The sequence below is a fragment of the Mytilus galloprovincialis genome, chromosome 13, assembly GCF_965363235.1.
Source record: "Mytilus galloprovincialis chromosome 13, xbMytGall1.hap1.1, whole genome shotgun sequence".
NCBI classification, from domain to species: Eukaryota; Metazoa; Mollusca; class Bivalvia; order Mytilida; family Mytilidae; genus Mytilus; species Mytilus galloprovincialis.
The window spans coordinates 39,670,207-39,685,114 of NC_134850.1; the positions used below are offsets into that span (position 1 = coordinate 39,670,207).

The following is a 14,908-nucleotide window of genomic DNA, read 5'->3' on the forward strand; positions in this document are numbered from 1 at the left end:
GTATGTGGTGTTGAAGAGATTATAAAACGGTTAGCATAAATGCATCTGATGCATTGTTGTATATAGTCAAATCAAAAAGGTATCAATTTCTGGAAGTCATAGTCACTCATATGATTTACAGCTTTGAGAAAAGTATGCTTACGGTCGTCTCTTTAACTGTTACATACTAATAGGAGAAGCTCGACGGGTGTCACGTGTGGAGTAGGATCCGCATTGCTTTCTGGAGAATACGATATCACCTCCGGGTTTTGCTTGGGTTCGTAGTACTCAGTCTTTAGTTGTTAAATGTTATGATATGTATACTGTCGATTTTCGTTTTAATCATGATTTGTCAGTGTATTTGCGACTTATGAGTTTGAATGTTTTTTGGTATCTTTGGCATCTCCTATGGCTATATACATGTAGGGACCAGCCTTTATCCTAATACATTAGTTTTTAAGCAGACTGTTTTTCTTTTTCAGAGTTCGTTTTAAAAGGAATAAATCTTGCTATTGGTAGGATATATTACACTACAGTAACTGCTTGTAATACAGCTGATCTTTGTTCATCTGATACTTCTGATGGGTTTATAATTGATAACAGTCCCCCAAATATTGGAAAAATAAAGGATGGAGTAGATTACATTGACATAAATTATCAATCTTTAAGGTATTCAAAAGCAGCTTATACTGATACTATCTAAAAAAAATATGTACTTGTATCTTATATATCTTTTAGCGAACAACGATTTACATATAAATTATACATTCTTTTTTCAAATATTGTTTTTTTCCCTATTCATATGCTATCAAGATTGCAGTAATGCTTAAAGGAAGCTATATAAACCTAGATTTCAAGTGATGAAGTTAGGGTACGCCATAACAAGATTTGGACCGTTAAAGCTTATATGTTTCGCAGAAGAAGACGAATATGTTTCAAAGAGGAGCGAAAGATACCAGAGGGACAGTCAAACTCTTAGACCGAAAATAAACTGACAACGCCAAAAAAAAAAGACAAACAGACAAATAATACTGCACAAGACACAACACAAAAAATCGAAAACTAAGCAACATGAACCCCACCAAAAACTGGGGGTGATCTGAGGTGCTACGGAAAGGTAGGCAGATCCTGCTCCACATGTGACACCCGTGCTGCTTATGTTATAACAAACCCGGTAAATAGTCTAATTCGGTAGTTCACTGTCGTGGTTTAACTTACCGTAACAACAATCAATTCTTCCTTTTAGGTAAAGCGACATCACTGTATACGATTTATCTCTTAATTTGTGCTCACGTGAGCAAAATGACGGATGCCACATGTGAAACAGGATCTGCTAACCATTCCAGAGCACTATGGATAATTTCCCGGTTTGGTGGTGTTCGTATTGTTAAGTCTTCAGTTAAATAGTGTGTTTTGTCTTGGCGTTGTCAGTTTATGTTCGAATTTAAGTTTGAATACACTATCATTTTTTTCTCTTTAAATGGAGAAGAGTTCCTTTTGCGTACCAGATGACTTTGATTGTTTACGTATGCTCATGACAAAAAACATGCGAAAACAAAATCTCATTTTATCACAGGTTAAGTTGTTAGTTTTCAATAGATTATGGTATTCATTATATGAAAATTTAAACAGTTAAACCAAAAAATATAGAAAAATTACTACAAATCATTTGCTTGATAGTGTATTTTTGTGAATAATTTCAGATCATATGTAGCCGCCACGTGGCGTGGTTTTAATGATCCCCAATCAGGCTTAGATAAGTACTCTATCAGAGTGGGGTCACTGAAGGGCGGAGATAATATCATACCGATGACTGAACTGCCGTTGACAGATATAGCCGTGTTTTCAAATATTACTGATGAAATTCCAACAAACATCAGAATCTACATAACTGTCCGTTCCTACAACAAAGCAGGTATGAGATAAAGAATGTTGTAATTGTAGTTTAAGATACAAAGAATCACAAATTGCATTATATTTACAAAAGGAACATAGCGTTGATACTTGCCCAAAATCAAATCAAATTGATATTAAGCATACTTAAAACAATATTATGTATAGTCTTAGAATTTTATAATTCAAAAGAATTGCATTTCTCTCTTGCATTGATAATCACATCACCATTTTTATCGTTTTATGTGGTTTGAACAATATGTTTTAACAAACTTGATAATAGAGAAATATAATCGTTTATGACATAAATTCATGACAAAATCAAGATTTAGCTGCTGGATTATACACATATACATGTATCTGATAATTGAACTAATTCTTTCTGATAAATATCTTCCAATATATAGTTTAGCAATGTCACTTTAGGATTCTATTTGGATACGATCGTTGAAATTCTGAGTACTAAATATCAGTACAAATTATTATGCTTTTAATGTTACAGGTCTTTACTCAGAAGCGACGTCAAATGGTTTCCTGGTTGATGATTCCCCTCCATCATTCAGTCGCAAACCTAAATTGTTTCAGCAGCTTGGATCGAGACGAGAAAACTCAACTATTTACAGAAGTTGCCTTAAAATCACATGGGATGTTAGTGACGACGAATCTTATATTGAGAGACAGTATATCTCTGTGACCTCACACAAAGGAGGTGGAATTAACTCAACATCTACAGAGGTATCAAGGCTTCTTTTTTAGAATTTGATGTTAACGTATGAAAAATAATCCAAAAATTGAACAGTGGTTATGATTTTTTTTTATAAATTGTAGTTGATATAATATTCTAAAAGTAAATCCGCCCAAATGAAAAAAAGTTGAATGTTTTATAATATAACTAGAGAGTGGCATTACTTCTAGAAATGTGTTGTTAATGAATTAATAAGGGACTTTCTAGTGGAAAATAATATAAAATTTTGGTTTATCAAACTTGAAGTAAAACAAAAGTACGAAATCTGTTTCTGATTGTATAATATAATACCATGTCAAAATAAACAGTCGTTGAATATATGGGCTACCATTGCTTTAATGAGAAATTTCTACAGGATTTTATCACAGTTTGAACTTCAACTTAAATAATTTGCATGTCTTAAATACCTTTATTATTTTTTATGAAACCTTATATAAATATAAATCATAGATACCAGAATAAAATATGTGAATGAAACAATCAATGACACGAGTCAACTTTTATTATGAACAAGACATGTGTTTTCGTTTCTTTTTTATATACCAACAGCTGAATGGAATTGTACGTGATTTCACTTATACCAGACTGAATCTAAACGATGGTGGCGAATACTTTGTTACCATTATTGCATGTAACGGGGCTAAAGTATGTGTAAAAGAGACATCAAATGGAATTCTCGTCGACAACTCCCCGCCTATTACAGGTAACATACATAAAAATTATATATCAATGTGTATATATACCCGAATTAAAGATTGTTCATACAAAATTTACTATCCATGGATTAGTTATACGGATCGACATATTGTGCGTATATTAGACTTGTCGCCATCGAATTAACCACCCAGATCCAAACAATACCGATTGTCATATGATCTGATATTAACATAAGTATAAACATACATACGAGAATGTTCAAGTATAATGAAGATTTAATGGATCTCTTTAATTTCATGCGTAGATACAAAAAACACGTAAAAAAACATTTTATCTGATAAGAATCAGTTTTATATATCAGTTATGACACAGGTTATGTTCTTCTCATATATGTTATAATAGTATGAAACTAAACCCCTAACGGGAATGATTGTGCCTGATATTCATATAATGAAGACATAATCTTTAAATCAGTTTAATTGAAGTCTGGAGCTGGCATGTGAGTTAACTGCTAGTAGTCTGTTGTTATTTCTGTATTATTGTCATTTTGTTTATTTTCTTTGGTTACATCTTCTGACATCAGACTCGGACTTCTCTTGAACTGAATTTTAATGTGCGTATTGTTATGCGTTTACTTTTCTACATTGGCTAGAGGTATAGGTGGAGGGTTGAGATCTCATAAACATGCTTAACCCCGTCGCATTTTTGCGCCTGTCCCAAGTCAGAAGCCTCTAGCCTTTGTTAGTCTTGTATTATTTTTAATTTTAGTTTCTTGTGTACAATTTGGAGTTTAGTATGGCGTTTATTATCACTGAACTAGTATATATATTTGTTTAGGGGCAACTGAAGGACACCTCCGGGTGTCCCAAGTCAGAAGCCTCTAGCCCTTGTTAGTCTTGTATTATTTTTAATTTTAGTTTCTTGTGTACAATTTGGAGTTTAGTATGGCGTTCATTATCACTGAACTAGTATATATATTTGTTTATGGGCAGCTGAAGGACAACTCCGGGTGCGGGAATTTCTCGCTTCATTGAAGACCTGTTGATGACTTTCTGCTGTTGTCTGTTCTATGGTTCGGTTCTTGTCTCTTTGACACATTTCCCATTTCCATTCTCAATTTTATTATAACTGAGAAATCTAGATGGGTTTTCCTATTGTGTCACCTTCTAATGTTGACATTGTTTTCTTTTTTGATAACTGAACATGTTTTGCACATACGTTTCCAATATCCAGCTTTGGGCATTATTGAAGGTAACATGCATTTGGATTCAAATGAAATATAGTTATTGACCCTTAATAAATTCAGTCAAAACAGAAAAATAAAGTTTGCCTACATATCTGTTGAGAACTGTGAGAGAAATAAATTCCTCAACCGATTATTGTGCAATGCAATATTTTTCTCGTTTGAAAGTTAAATTTCAAAAATGAATTTTCCCCAAAAGGAAAATTTATCAGATGACACTTGATGTAATTTTAGAATCTATACTCCTAGTCTTGTGACCTGTTATATTTTTCCGGCATGAAGATATATTTGTCGTGGCACACAAAATGTGACGCCTAAATAAGACAAATGACACCCTACTGTTATGTGCGAAAGACGAGATCAGCGAGTCGCAGAATGTTCAATTTACAACAAAGAGAATGTTTACCATGATAACAATGCCAATTTGATAAACAACTCATTATAATTTGATTTTGCTTGATACTTAAAGGTTTCATAACGAGTCAGAATAGAAAATCGCTTAATATCAACTCGAGTTATTTAATTTCAATTTTACAATAAACCTTCTGTGAGTTTAGTATTACTATCTAAATTAAATAACGTTACTAAATTTCCAGCGATATCAAATTTTCACAAGTTGTTGAATCTATTTCTCTTATGGTCAACACTCTCAAAGCGTTCAATAAATAATTCCGAGAAACGTTGATCTAGTCTTTTGCACATTCTAGTATGCCGTCGTATGTCCTTTATCAGTGTGAAACGTAAAATTAGACATTTTTTGACTTTTTGAAAGGTTCAGAATGTAAAAAAAAAATGACAAAAAGAAGATTGTCCAATGAAAAGTTTGAATATTTTGTATAATGATGAAGAAATCATATAGATGTATGTTGTCATGGATGAAGTGTACATTGTCTTAACCTTTTAAAGTCACAAATGACCTAACGCATAGCCAATGGAAATTCGGTAATATTGTCGTGTGATACTCGATAGGCCAATCAATTAAAGCAGACTTTCGTATCACTTTTTCGTACCACACTCCGTGTAGTGTTACGAGAAATATCTGTTCATGCAAGAAATACATTACAGGCCACAACTATAAGATAATATCTCCTTATTTAATTCAAATAGTAATAATAAACTCGCCACAGCTTCATTTACCATCATATTGAAAGACTTGAAATAAGATAACTCGAGTTTATATCAAACGACATCCATATCTCACTCTCATGAAATCTAAAATCTTTAATAACACAAATAGTGTTTTTTTTTCAAAGGAACATTTGCTATTGAAACCGATCATGCTGCTAGCCTGAATCGCCATGTTGATGGTTGGTGGATGAAGTGGTCAACATTTAAATTATGGCTGGCATGGATAGGGTTTTCTGATCTTCATTCTGGTATAGACTACTATATGGTATCAGTTGGTAGTAGATACATGCTTGATGATCTTAATAGTGTAAGGTTTTGTATCAACTTAATAAATATGCCTAAAAAAAGGCGTTAATGTGCACCCGGTTCAGTTAAATTGTTACCAATAATGATATTCAGTTATGTTTTTCAAACAAACTTACGCTAATGAATCGGAAAATGCATATATATATAGTGTGTTTTTGCATTCTATATTTGTTCTGTTTACATCAGTTTATTTCTTTTCGACAGTTGCGAGTTTATTTTGACAGTGCTTCTCATTTGAGGAAAAAAAAGTAAAATAACAGAAATACCGAGCTCCAAGTAAAATTCAAAACGGAAAGCCCTTTATTAAATTGCAAAATTAAATGCTCAAACGAATGGAGAATATCTGTAATATTCCTGACTTTGTATGGACATAATGTTATGTCGAAAATAATGGCTAAAGCTTCTACTTGGGCTACAGATTATATTATTTTTTGATACAGTATCAAGGGAGCCAACTCTGTTTTATCAATACGACTGATCCCTTTAGTGTTAAATATAATGCATGCCAATTATCATTTTTGTTATTATTCATCCTTGATCGATTTGAATTTGGGTCCGATTTAATGACAGTCCTTTAGCTTTAAATTTCATTTTAGTTAAAAAGCACGGTAGAAGTAAGTTTGTGTCACTGATCTTAAAAGTGTCATAATGAAATTTCAGATATGGCAAAAATACGGTTTCGATTATTATAATTTTCCGCTTTTCGAAGTAAAGAGGAAAATTATTGTACTAATGGTTCTTTCAATATATGTATTGACACGTGATATTAGTTGTAGTATCACGTGAATGGTCATTTTTTGCGGGTTAATTTCCCTATCAGACCATTCTCTCGCCAACTTCGAACTGGTCAAGATGGACACCGATTTAGACGATTCAATTAAGGCAGTTATTCTACGCGAGGTGAAAAATACAGTTTCTTCTTGACAGCAAGATCTTCTAAACAGCATAACTACAGTGATGGATAGTAGGCTTTCATCTTTCCAATCAAATCTGCAACAGTCACAGCAGGAGATTTCCCAAACTCAGATAGCCAAGCTTGAAGAAACCATGACTGACAATTATAGTTATGAGCGTAAAGGAAATGAAAACCAGTATCGTCATGAGGTGAAAGTGTTAACCAAGCTGAAAGAATCTAAAGGTAGCCTGGAAGCTCCAGAATTAGGAATTGAGTCAGTGCAGACAGCTAAGATGAAGATTGTTGAAGGTATTGACTTAGTGAATGAAAGGCAAAAGCTTATAAAACTGACCGACTCTTCCCAGCTTGGATGGAAAGTCGTCAGTGGGTATACGTATGTAGCTAATCCACTCGCTGACGACTCAGAAGACGAAAAGAAGATGATGAGGCTCAGTCTAGAGCAGAAAGAAAGAGTAAGGCGGAAAAAGTTAAGTAAGGCAAACCAAGATCAACACCTTATAGCAGAAATCCAGAGAAAGAAACCAAATCCGTTAAGCCTGGAAGATGTTTCAAGTGTGGAAGTAAGGGTCATTGGGTAGACGAACGTCCAGACATGAAAAATAAGATAAGTAATTCTTATTCACAAATTTTAGTTTTTGATAATATTAATGTAATACAAGGCCACTTTCCGCCTCTAGTCAGTGATTCAAGCAATAAGTCTGTAACTACAAAAGTTAATACTGTTAAAAATACTCACACGGTGATATGTATTGATACGAATACAACCGCTCAGCATGAATGCGTCTCGCCAGTTGGTAGACTCAAGGTCAATATAGGTCAATGGAAATTGATTACCGAAAACAAACACATTATTGACGTTATTGAAAACGGTTATAAAATACCATTCAAAACCGAGCCTCAACACGCTGTAATTAAAAGCAACAGATCGTCATTATACAATAAGAAATTTGTTCAAGATAAGATCAGCAATCTTTTACAGAAAAAATGTATTTCTGAGGTACAAAAGATTCCGGGTCCGTGTATATCTGCGTCCATTCGTTTTTCGTTTTGAAATATCAAAAACAAAAAACAAAAAACGAAAGCGTTTTCATTTTTCGTTTTTGATTTCTTAAAAACCAAAATGAAAAACGAAAGTGTTTTCATTTTTCGTTTTTGATTTCTTAAAAACCAAAACGAAAAACAAGAGTGTTTTCATTTTTCGTTTATGATTACACAAAACAAAAAACGAAAAACAAAAGTATTTTCATTTTTCATTTTTGATTTTTCAAAAACTAAAATCGAAAAATGAAAGTGTTTTCATTTTTCATTTTTGATTTCACAAAAACAAAAAACGAAAAACGAAAAACGAAAGTGTGTTCAATTTACCATTCCGCAGGTAGTTAACCCTTTAACGGTTGCATACAACAAATCGAGCAAACCCAAACTTGTACTAGATTGTAGACACATAAACATACATTTGTTCGAATTCAGATTTAAGTATGAAGATACAAAAGTAGCCCGAGATATGTTTCAGAAGGATGATTTTCTGTTTTCCTTTGATCTTAAGTCGGCTTATCATCATATTGAGATTTGTCAAATACATAGAAGTTTTTTTAGGATTTTCATGGGAGTTTGAAGGCAAAGTTAGATACTTTGTTTTTAATGTACTGCCATTTGGTTTAGCTACTGCTGGGTACATTTTTCAAAAGTACTACGAGAATTAGTCAAACATTTAAGATCTGAAGGCAAAAGGATCATCATGTTTCTGAATGATGGTTTAGGAGTCAAGAGGTAAAACAAAAATTGGAAGTTCTTGGATTTTTGATTGCACATGAAAAATGTAGTTGGTTCCCTTCACAGTATGTGAACAGGTTAGGTTATGTTTGGGACACAAAAGTAGGAAAAATTTGTGTTAGTGATAAGAGAATTGACAAAGCAGAAAAAGTTGCGAGTCGTATTTTAAGCGAGATTGGAAAAGGAGTACTTTTGTTCAGTGCTCGAACCTTGGCTAGTATTATTGGTCAGCTGATTTCTTTGCAAATCGTTTTGGGTGATATCGTTAGGCGGAACACAAGATTTTCATATGATTGTGTTCAAGCGCGTGCTAGTTGGAACGCGCACCTGTAAGAATAACAGTAGAAGCTATTGATGAGCTTTGTTTTTGGAAAAACTCTTGCAGAACACTTAATCTTGTAGGTGTTGATATTTGTTCAGTTAATTTAACTGACATGTATGATATTGAGTTATTTTGTGATGCCTCAGATGTAGGCTTAGGTGGATATTTTTCCACAGTTTTGGATTTTCAGAGTGAAAATCATGTGATTTATGGAAATTGGTTCGCGGGTGAACAATTTGAAAGTTCCACCTGGCGAGAATTAGAGACGGTTAGAAGAGTTTTGAACTCATATGATTCATTTCTTGAGAATAAGACCGTTAAAGTCAATTCTGATAATAAGAATGTGACACATATATTGAATGTTGGTAGCAAAAAGTACAAATTACAGAAGGTTGTAACAGATATTCTCAATTCTTGCTCGAAGAAGAATATAGGTTTAAAAACCAATTGGGTACCGGGAACTGAGAATAATCATGCTGATTTTTTAAGTAGGCATACGGATCCTGATGATTAGAGCATCGAAAAGAACGTTTTCAATGATCTGAGTTGTACATTTGGCCCTTTAACTGACGACAGATTTTCTACTCATTACAACGCTCAGAGCTCTCGTTTTAATTCGAGAATTTGGTGGCCAGATACTGAGGCAATAAACGCTTTTAGTCAGTTTTGGGGAGGTGATACTAATTGGTTAGTGCCACCTCCATCGTTAGTTGCCATGACAATAAACAAGATAATTAAGGACAAGGCTAAATGCATGTTGGTTATTCCTGAATGGAAATCTGCTCCTTATTGGCCACTTTCATATTATAAAGATGACGGATTTAGAGATTTTATAAAGGAGGTTATTTATTTGCCTAGAGACAACATTATAGTAAAGGGTACAGGTAAAAATGGAATTTTTGGTAAAAATCCCCTAAGATTTAGTATGATTGCTTTTTTTGTCTGATTTTAATGAGGTTTTTTACGTTTTTTAGGTTTAAAACTGAGACAGAACGTTGAGAATGTCGTTGAGAGCAGTGGTGTAGGAGAAAACAATGTGTTGACATCTTTGGCAGGAAAGATGGTTCTGTACATAGTGGATTCGAAAAGTGAAAATACGTCAAAGAAAGACTTCGCCGAATATAATCGTTGGAAGTCATTCATTAATCAATGAACATGGTTTTTCTGATTTACCAGCCGAACCAGTACATGTAGCATTATACTTAACATTTCTTATTGACAAACATTCTTCACCAAGTGTATTGCAGTCCGCGACTTATTCTATAAAATGGGCTCACGAATTGAACGGTTACATAGACCCTACAAGCAATTCTTAACATTTCTATTAGAATCTTGCAAAAGGCGGAACGGTAAACCAGTCGTGAAATAAGACCCAGTTGATAACATTATGCTTAGAGAACTATGTTCTATATATCAGGATTATAGTGATTTATTAGTGATAAGGGATTTAACTATGATACTTATAGCTTATGCAGGTTTTTTACGTTTTGATGAATTCAGTTCATTAACTTGTAGGGATATTAAGATATATGAGGAATACAAGTCTATCTTTTTGTCGCATAGCAAAACTGATCAATATAGACGAAATTTTGATTTCCAAAGGGAGTTCTCAAGCATGTCCCCTTTTGATGTATAAGCGTTATTTGGGTTTATCGAGTTTGGACGTTGATTCTGATAATTTTGTTTTCAGACCCATATTTAGATCGGGTGGTACAGCTAGGTTAATTTATAAAAATAAGAAGCTTAGTTATACAGCAGTCAGGCAAAATATCGTTAAAAGGTTGAAAATGGTTGCTCCTCAACTTAACTTAGGATTACACTCATTACGTTCAGGAGGCGCTTCGGCTGCAGCCAAGTCAGATGTTAATGAGAGATGTATAAAGAGGCATGGCCGTTGGAAATCTGATTTAAGTAAAGACGGGTACATTGCAGATTCGTTTGATTATAGAATTTAGGTTTATAGATATATATTTTTCTATCCGTTTCAACCCTTTCTGTGAGTTCTCTAGTCTTGTGGGCGATCGGCAGTTATAAATTGTGTTTGATATATTAATTGTTATATATAAGTATAGTGTGTACTTATAATTTTCCGCGTTTCGAAGTATAGAGGAAAATTATTGTACTAACGGTTCTTTCAATATCTGTATGAACACGTGATATTAATTGTAGTATCACGTGAATGGTCATTTTTCGCGGGTTAATTTCCCTATTAGACCATTCTCTCGCCAACTTCGAACTGGTCAAGTTCAGATTTAATGTTGGTTTATTATTGATTTTTTCTTGTTTTTGTACTATATATTGGTATTTTTTGTTTTTGCTCTTACACATTTTGATGACATTTTGTTTATGTAAACATAAGCTAACTTTCAGTATTGTCCAAGAACACCTCTCGAGACGATCTTTTGATCATTAGGGTTTGGACACAGGTTTCCATATCGACTAAGGTAACTTGGTTGTTGGTTTTTTTCTGGCCGGCGGGTTCGTTTAATTTATGACGGAGTCATTGTTTTCATTTCGTATTGAAAGCATTGTTTATATGTATATAAATATTTTGCATAAAATATTATGTTTGTTATGATAGATTATAATAAAATCCGGTGTCCTTCTAGTCTTGTGAGCGATTGGCAATTATAAATTGTGCTGGATATATTTATTGTTATATATAAGTATAGTGTGTTCTTGTAATCCCTTGTTTTAAAACATCACCATTTTAAAATAAGTAAATTATCTCAAGTAATATTTCATTCCATTTATTTATGTCAAATATGACATGTTACAGTAATTATAGACTAGTATGTGGAAATTATCAACAATGATACAATACATAAAAACATAAGATGTAGGGCTAGTTTTCAATAGATTTATTACATACCGATGGCACATGGAAGGTCTTTATACTTGTACAAAAACAATTACAGCTTTACTTTGGGAAAAAAGGTTTCTACAATTAAGTGGTATTTCTGAACATTCATTAACCAGATTATAAATGCTTTGAGTGATTTGCTTTTAAATTATTATTTCGGTGTATGTTGGAAATTTGAGAGATGAATAAAAGGACACATAAACCAAAACAGAAGTTAAAGGGGAAAGGTTAAGGAAACATGTCCCGTCTTCCAGATAAATATTTAATCATTCTTGAAATTCTTAAAACAAAATGTAAATAGAATGATAAGTTGGGGTATGTCAATGAAACAGCAGCCTACAAACAAAACCCATTTAGATGTCAACATATGGTCTTCAGTAGTACACGAGTGTGTGCACAGTACCGTCATTCCTATATCTATATCGCTAAGATTATAAAATTAAGCCGTATAGAAATTCAACAGTCCACAATAACGATACCTGAGATATTTCTCACGTGAAATTAATTTCTTAAAACAATATTATTATTTTAGTGTAGCTCTTGATAAGCAATATAAATAAACAAATCTTGAAATGTCGTCGATAGATTTGCAGGGATAATAAGCGAGGGACAGCGACGTCGTGCATGTTGCGGTTATACCAAATATGAGGGGGAGGGGAGGGCAATAGACGCTCAACTTTAAGAAATCATCACTTCGTAAATTTTATGGACGCCATCACAAGTTGGTTGACCGTTATGTAATAACCGTTTCACAAATGATATCGGATATGTTATGGAGCAGAATCTGCTTTCCCTTCCGGAGCACCTGAGAGTTTTTGGTGGGGTTCGTGTTGCTTATTCTTTAGTTTTCTATGTCGTGTCATGTGTACTATTGTTTGTCTTTTTGTCCTTTTCATTTAGCCATGGCGTTGTCAGTGTATTTTCGATTTGTGAGTTTGACTGTCCCTCTGGTATCTTTAGTCCCTCTTTTCAGGATATTCGAGATTGGTCTTTGAATCGAACGTGGTAATATATATATATATTTCTTATTTGTTATTTCGAGGAAGCATGGCAAAATGCAGTTAATTTAGAAAAATATAAAAACCTATCGATTTCTACATTTTAAAGGAAAAATATACGACACTTTCAGCATCTGCTCTCAATTTTTTTTTTACAAAAAGGCAAATCCCCCAGATTCAGCCTCAATTTGCTCTAAAACAAGCACTGTGACCTATGTTTTTGTTGTTGTGAGTTTAAATATATTTTATTTTGTGATTTCTTTTTTAACTCGCCAAGGCCTACAACATATTTCAACATTATGAAAATTAGAATGTAACGTAAAACTGTAACGGATACCCTTAAATGAGCATTTGAACAAGTAATGTGAAATTCATTTCATTTTGTCAATCTGACATTATTGATCTCTATATTTAATGATTATATATTTAAACATTTTCGTATACGCATTAAAAGAAGGATAATATTGTTTTATATTTGTGGTTTTATTTTGATGTGATGAACCGAAATAAAAACAAACGAAAACGACAACGACAACGAAAAAGTGCAAAGATTTCTATACATTCTTTTTTCAAATCAATTAAATTCAGATATGTGTTTGTAGGAAAATAAACCGCACAGATTTCAACATAGTGATGATGGCGTAGACAAAAAAGACGAAGGCAAAGTGCAGACTTTTGAAGTAAAAACAAAGAAATTAACAGGATATGAATATGTCTTCATCAGTGTTTGGGCATTTAATAAAGTAAGACATTCAATATGGACTAATTATTCTTTATTTGTGTTCAAAACTATTTTGACTTTACATGCTAAGATGATAAAAAAAACTTAGGAAGCGTCTACTGGCTATGTATGTATGTTTGCAAGTGAATAAATGGTCATCATTTTTTTGTCTTGACGGAATGTTTTTTTGTTTCTTTTAAATGGTTTTGAATTGATAACATATCTAAACAATTCAATCAAGGATAATAACGCGTACTTATGACTCATTTCTTTTGTATGTATAACAGCAAATTATATGATCCGACATATTATTTTACTTAAATATAAATAGGCATATCCCCATAGGGAAGATGGTTCTATAACTATTTCAGTACATATAAATGTTTAAATAAAACCTAGCATCAATAGTATGCATATAAAAATAAACTGTAAAAAAAAATATGACAAATGTTACACTTCCAAACATTGTAAAACTTGGTTTGAATAATGTTTACGACATTTTTGTTCGTTTGCTAGATAATACGTTTTCACTTGAATAAAGACAATGCTATAATGGTTTGGAAATGCTGACCTTATACAAGGTACCCTGTATTAATTTGTTTCATCAAAATGTATTCCGTTCAATATATGTGCATAAAATGGTAAACAGTAAAATCACAAAAATACTGAACTCCGAGGAAAATAAAATCGGAAAGTCCCTAATCACATGGCAAAATCAAATGACAAAACACATAAAAAACGAATGCTCAAGAACTGTCGTATTCCTGACTTGGTACAGGCATTTTCAAATGCAGAAAATGGTGGATTGAACCTGGTTTTATAGCGCTAACCCTCTCACTTTGTACGACAGTCTCATCAAATTCCGTTATATTTACAACGATGCGGTACCTAAACAGACATGATAAATAAAATAGTAAAAATATGGGTACATCAGTCATCACCGTGGTACAATTTTACAAAAAACACAAAAGCATCTATCAAATAAAAAAACACATTCATTGCTTCGCGTGTTTGACGGCAGAAAATTTATAAGTCACATAGGAAGAAATTTTGTCGTTCAATGTAAAAAAAAAACCAATTTTATAATTTCACATGGGCAATGTTCGCATACAGGGTTTATAAATCAAATGTAATTTCAGAAATAGACTGAGACTTAAAATTGTCCAGAAGTTCTTTAGAATAGATAAAAATCCACAAATTGTTAATACCACTACGCGATTAAATAATGTTGACGTTTGTGGTTCAACGTATTTCTCAATTTATCATAGAAATATAACATAATTACATATAATAGAACAATAACATACTGACGGGATCTTTTAAAGTACAGAGTCACGTTATAAGAACCAAAGAAACACAAAAAG

General features: G+C 32.9%; 1 protein-coding gene across 1 annotated transcript in view; it reads left to right on the forward strand.

Annotated features, from left to right (window-relative positions):
* Positions 1–14,908, forward strand: part of LOC143056055 (uncharacterized) — a 43,394-nt gene that overhangs the window by 12,075 nt on the left and 16,411 nt on the right. Inside the window, exons 13-18 of the mRNA XM_076229130.1 lie at positions 462–648; positions 1,683–1,894; positions 2,375–2,607; positions 3,167–3,320; positions 5,771–5,952; positions 13,426–13,566. Of these exons, the coding sequence (XP_076085245.1) occupies positions 462–648; positions 1,683–1,894; positions 2,375–2,607; positions 3,167–3,320; positions 5,771–5,952; positions 13,426–13,566 (1,109 nt within the window). The remainder of the gene's footprint in view (positions 1–461; positions 649–1,682; positions 1,895–2,374; positions 2,608–3,166; positions 3,321–5,770; positions 5,953–13,425; positions 13,567–14,908) is intronic.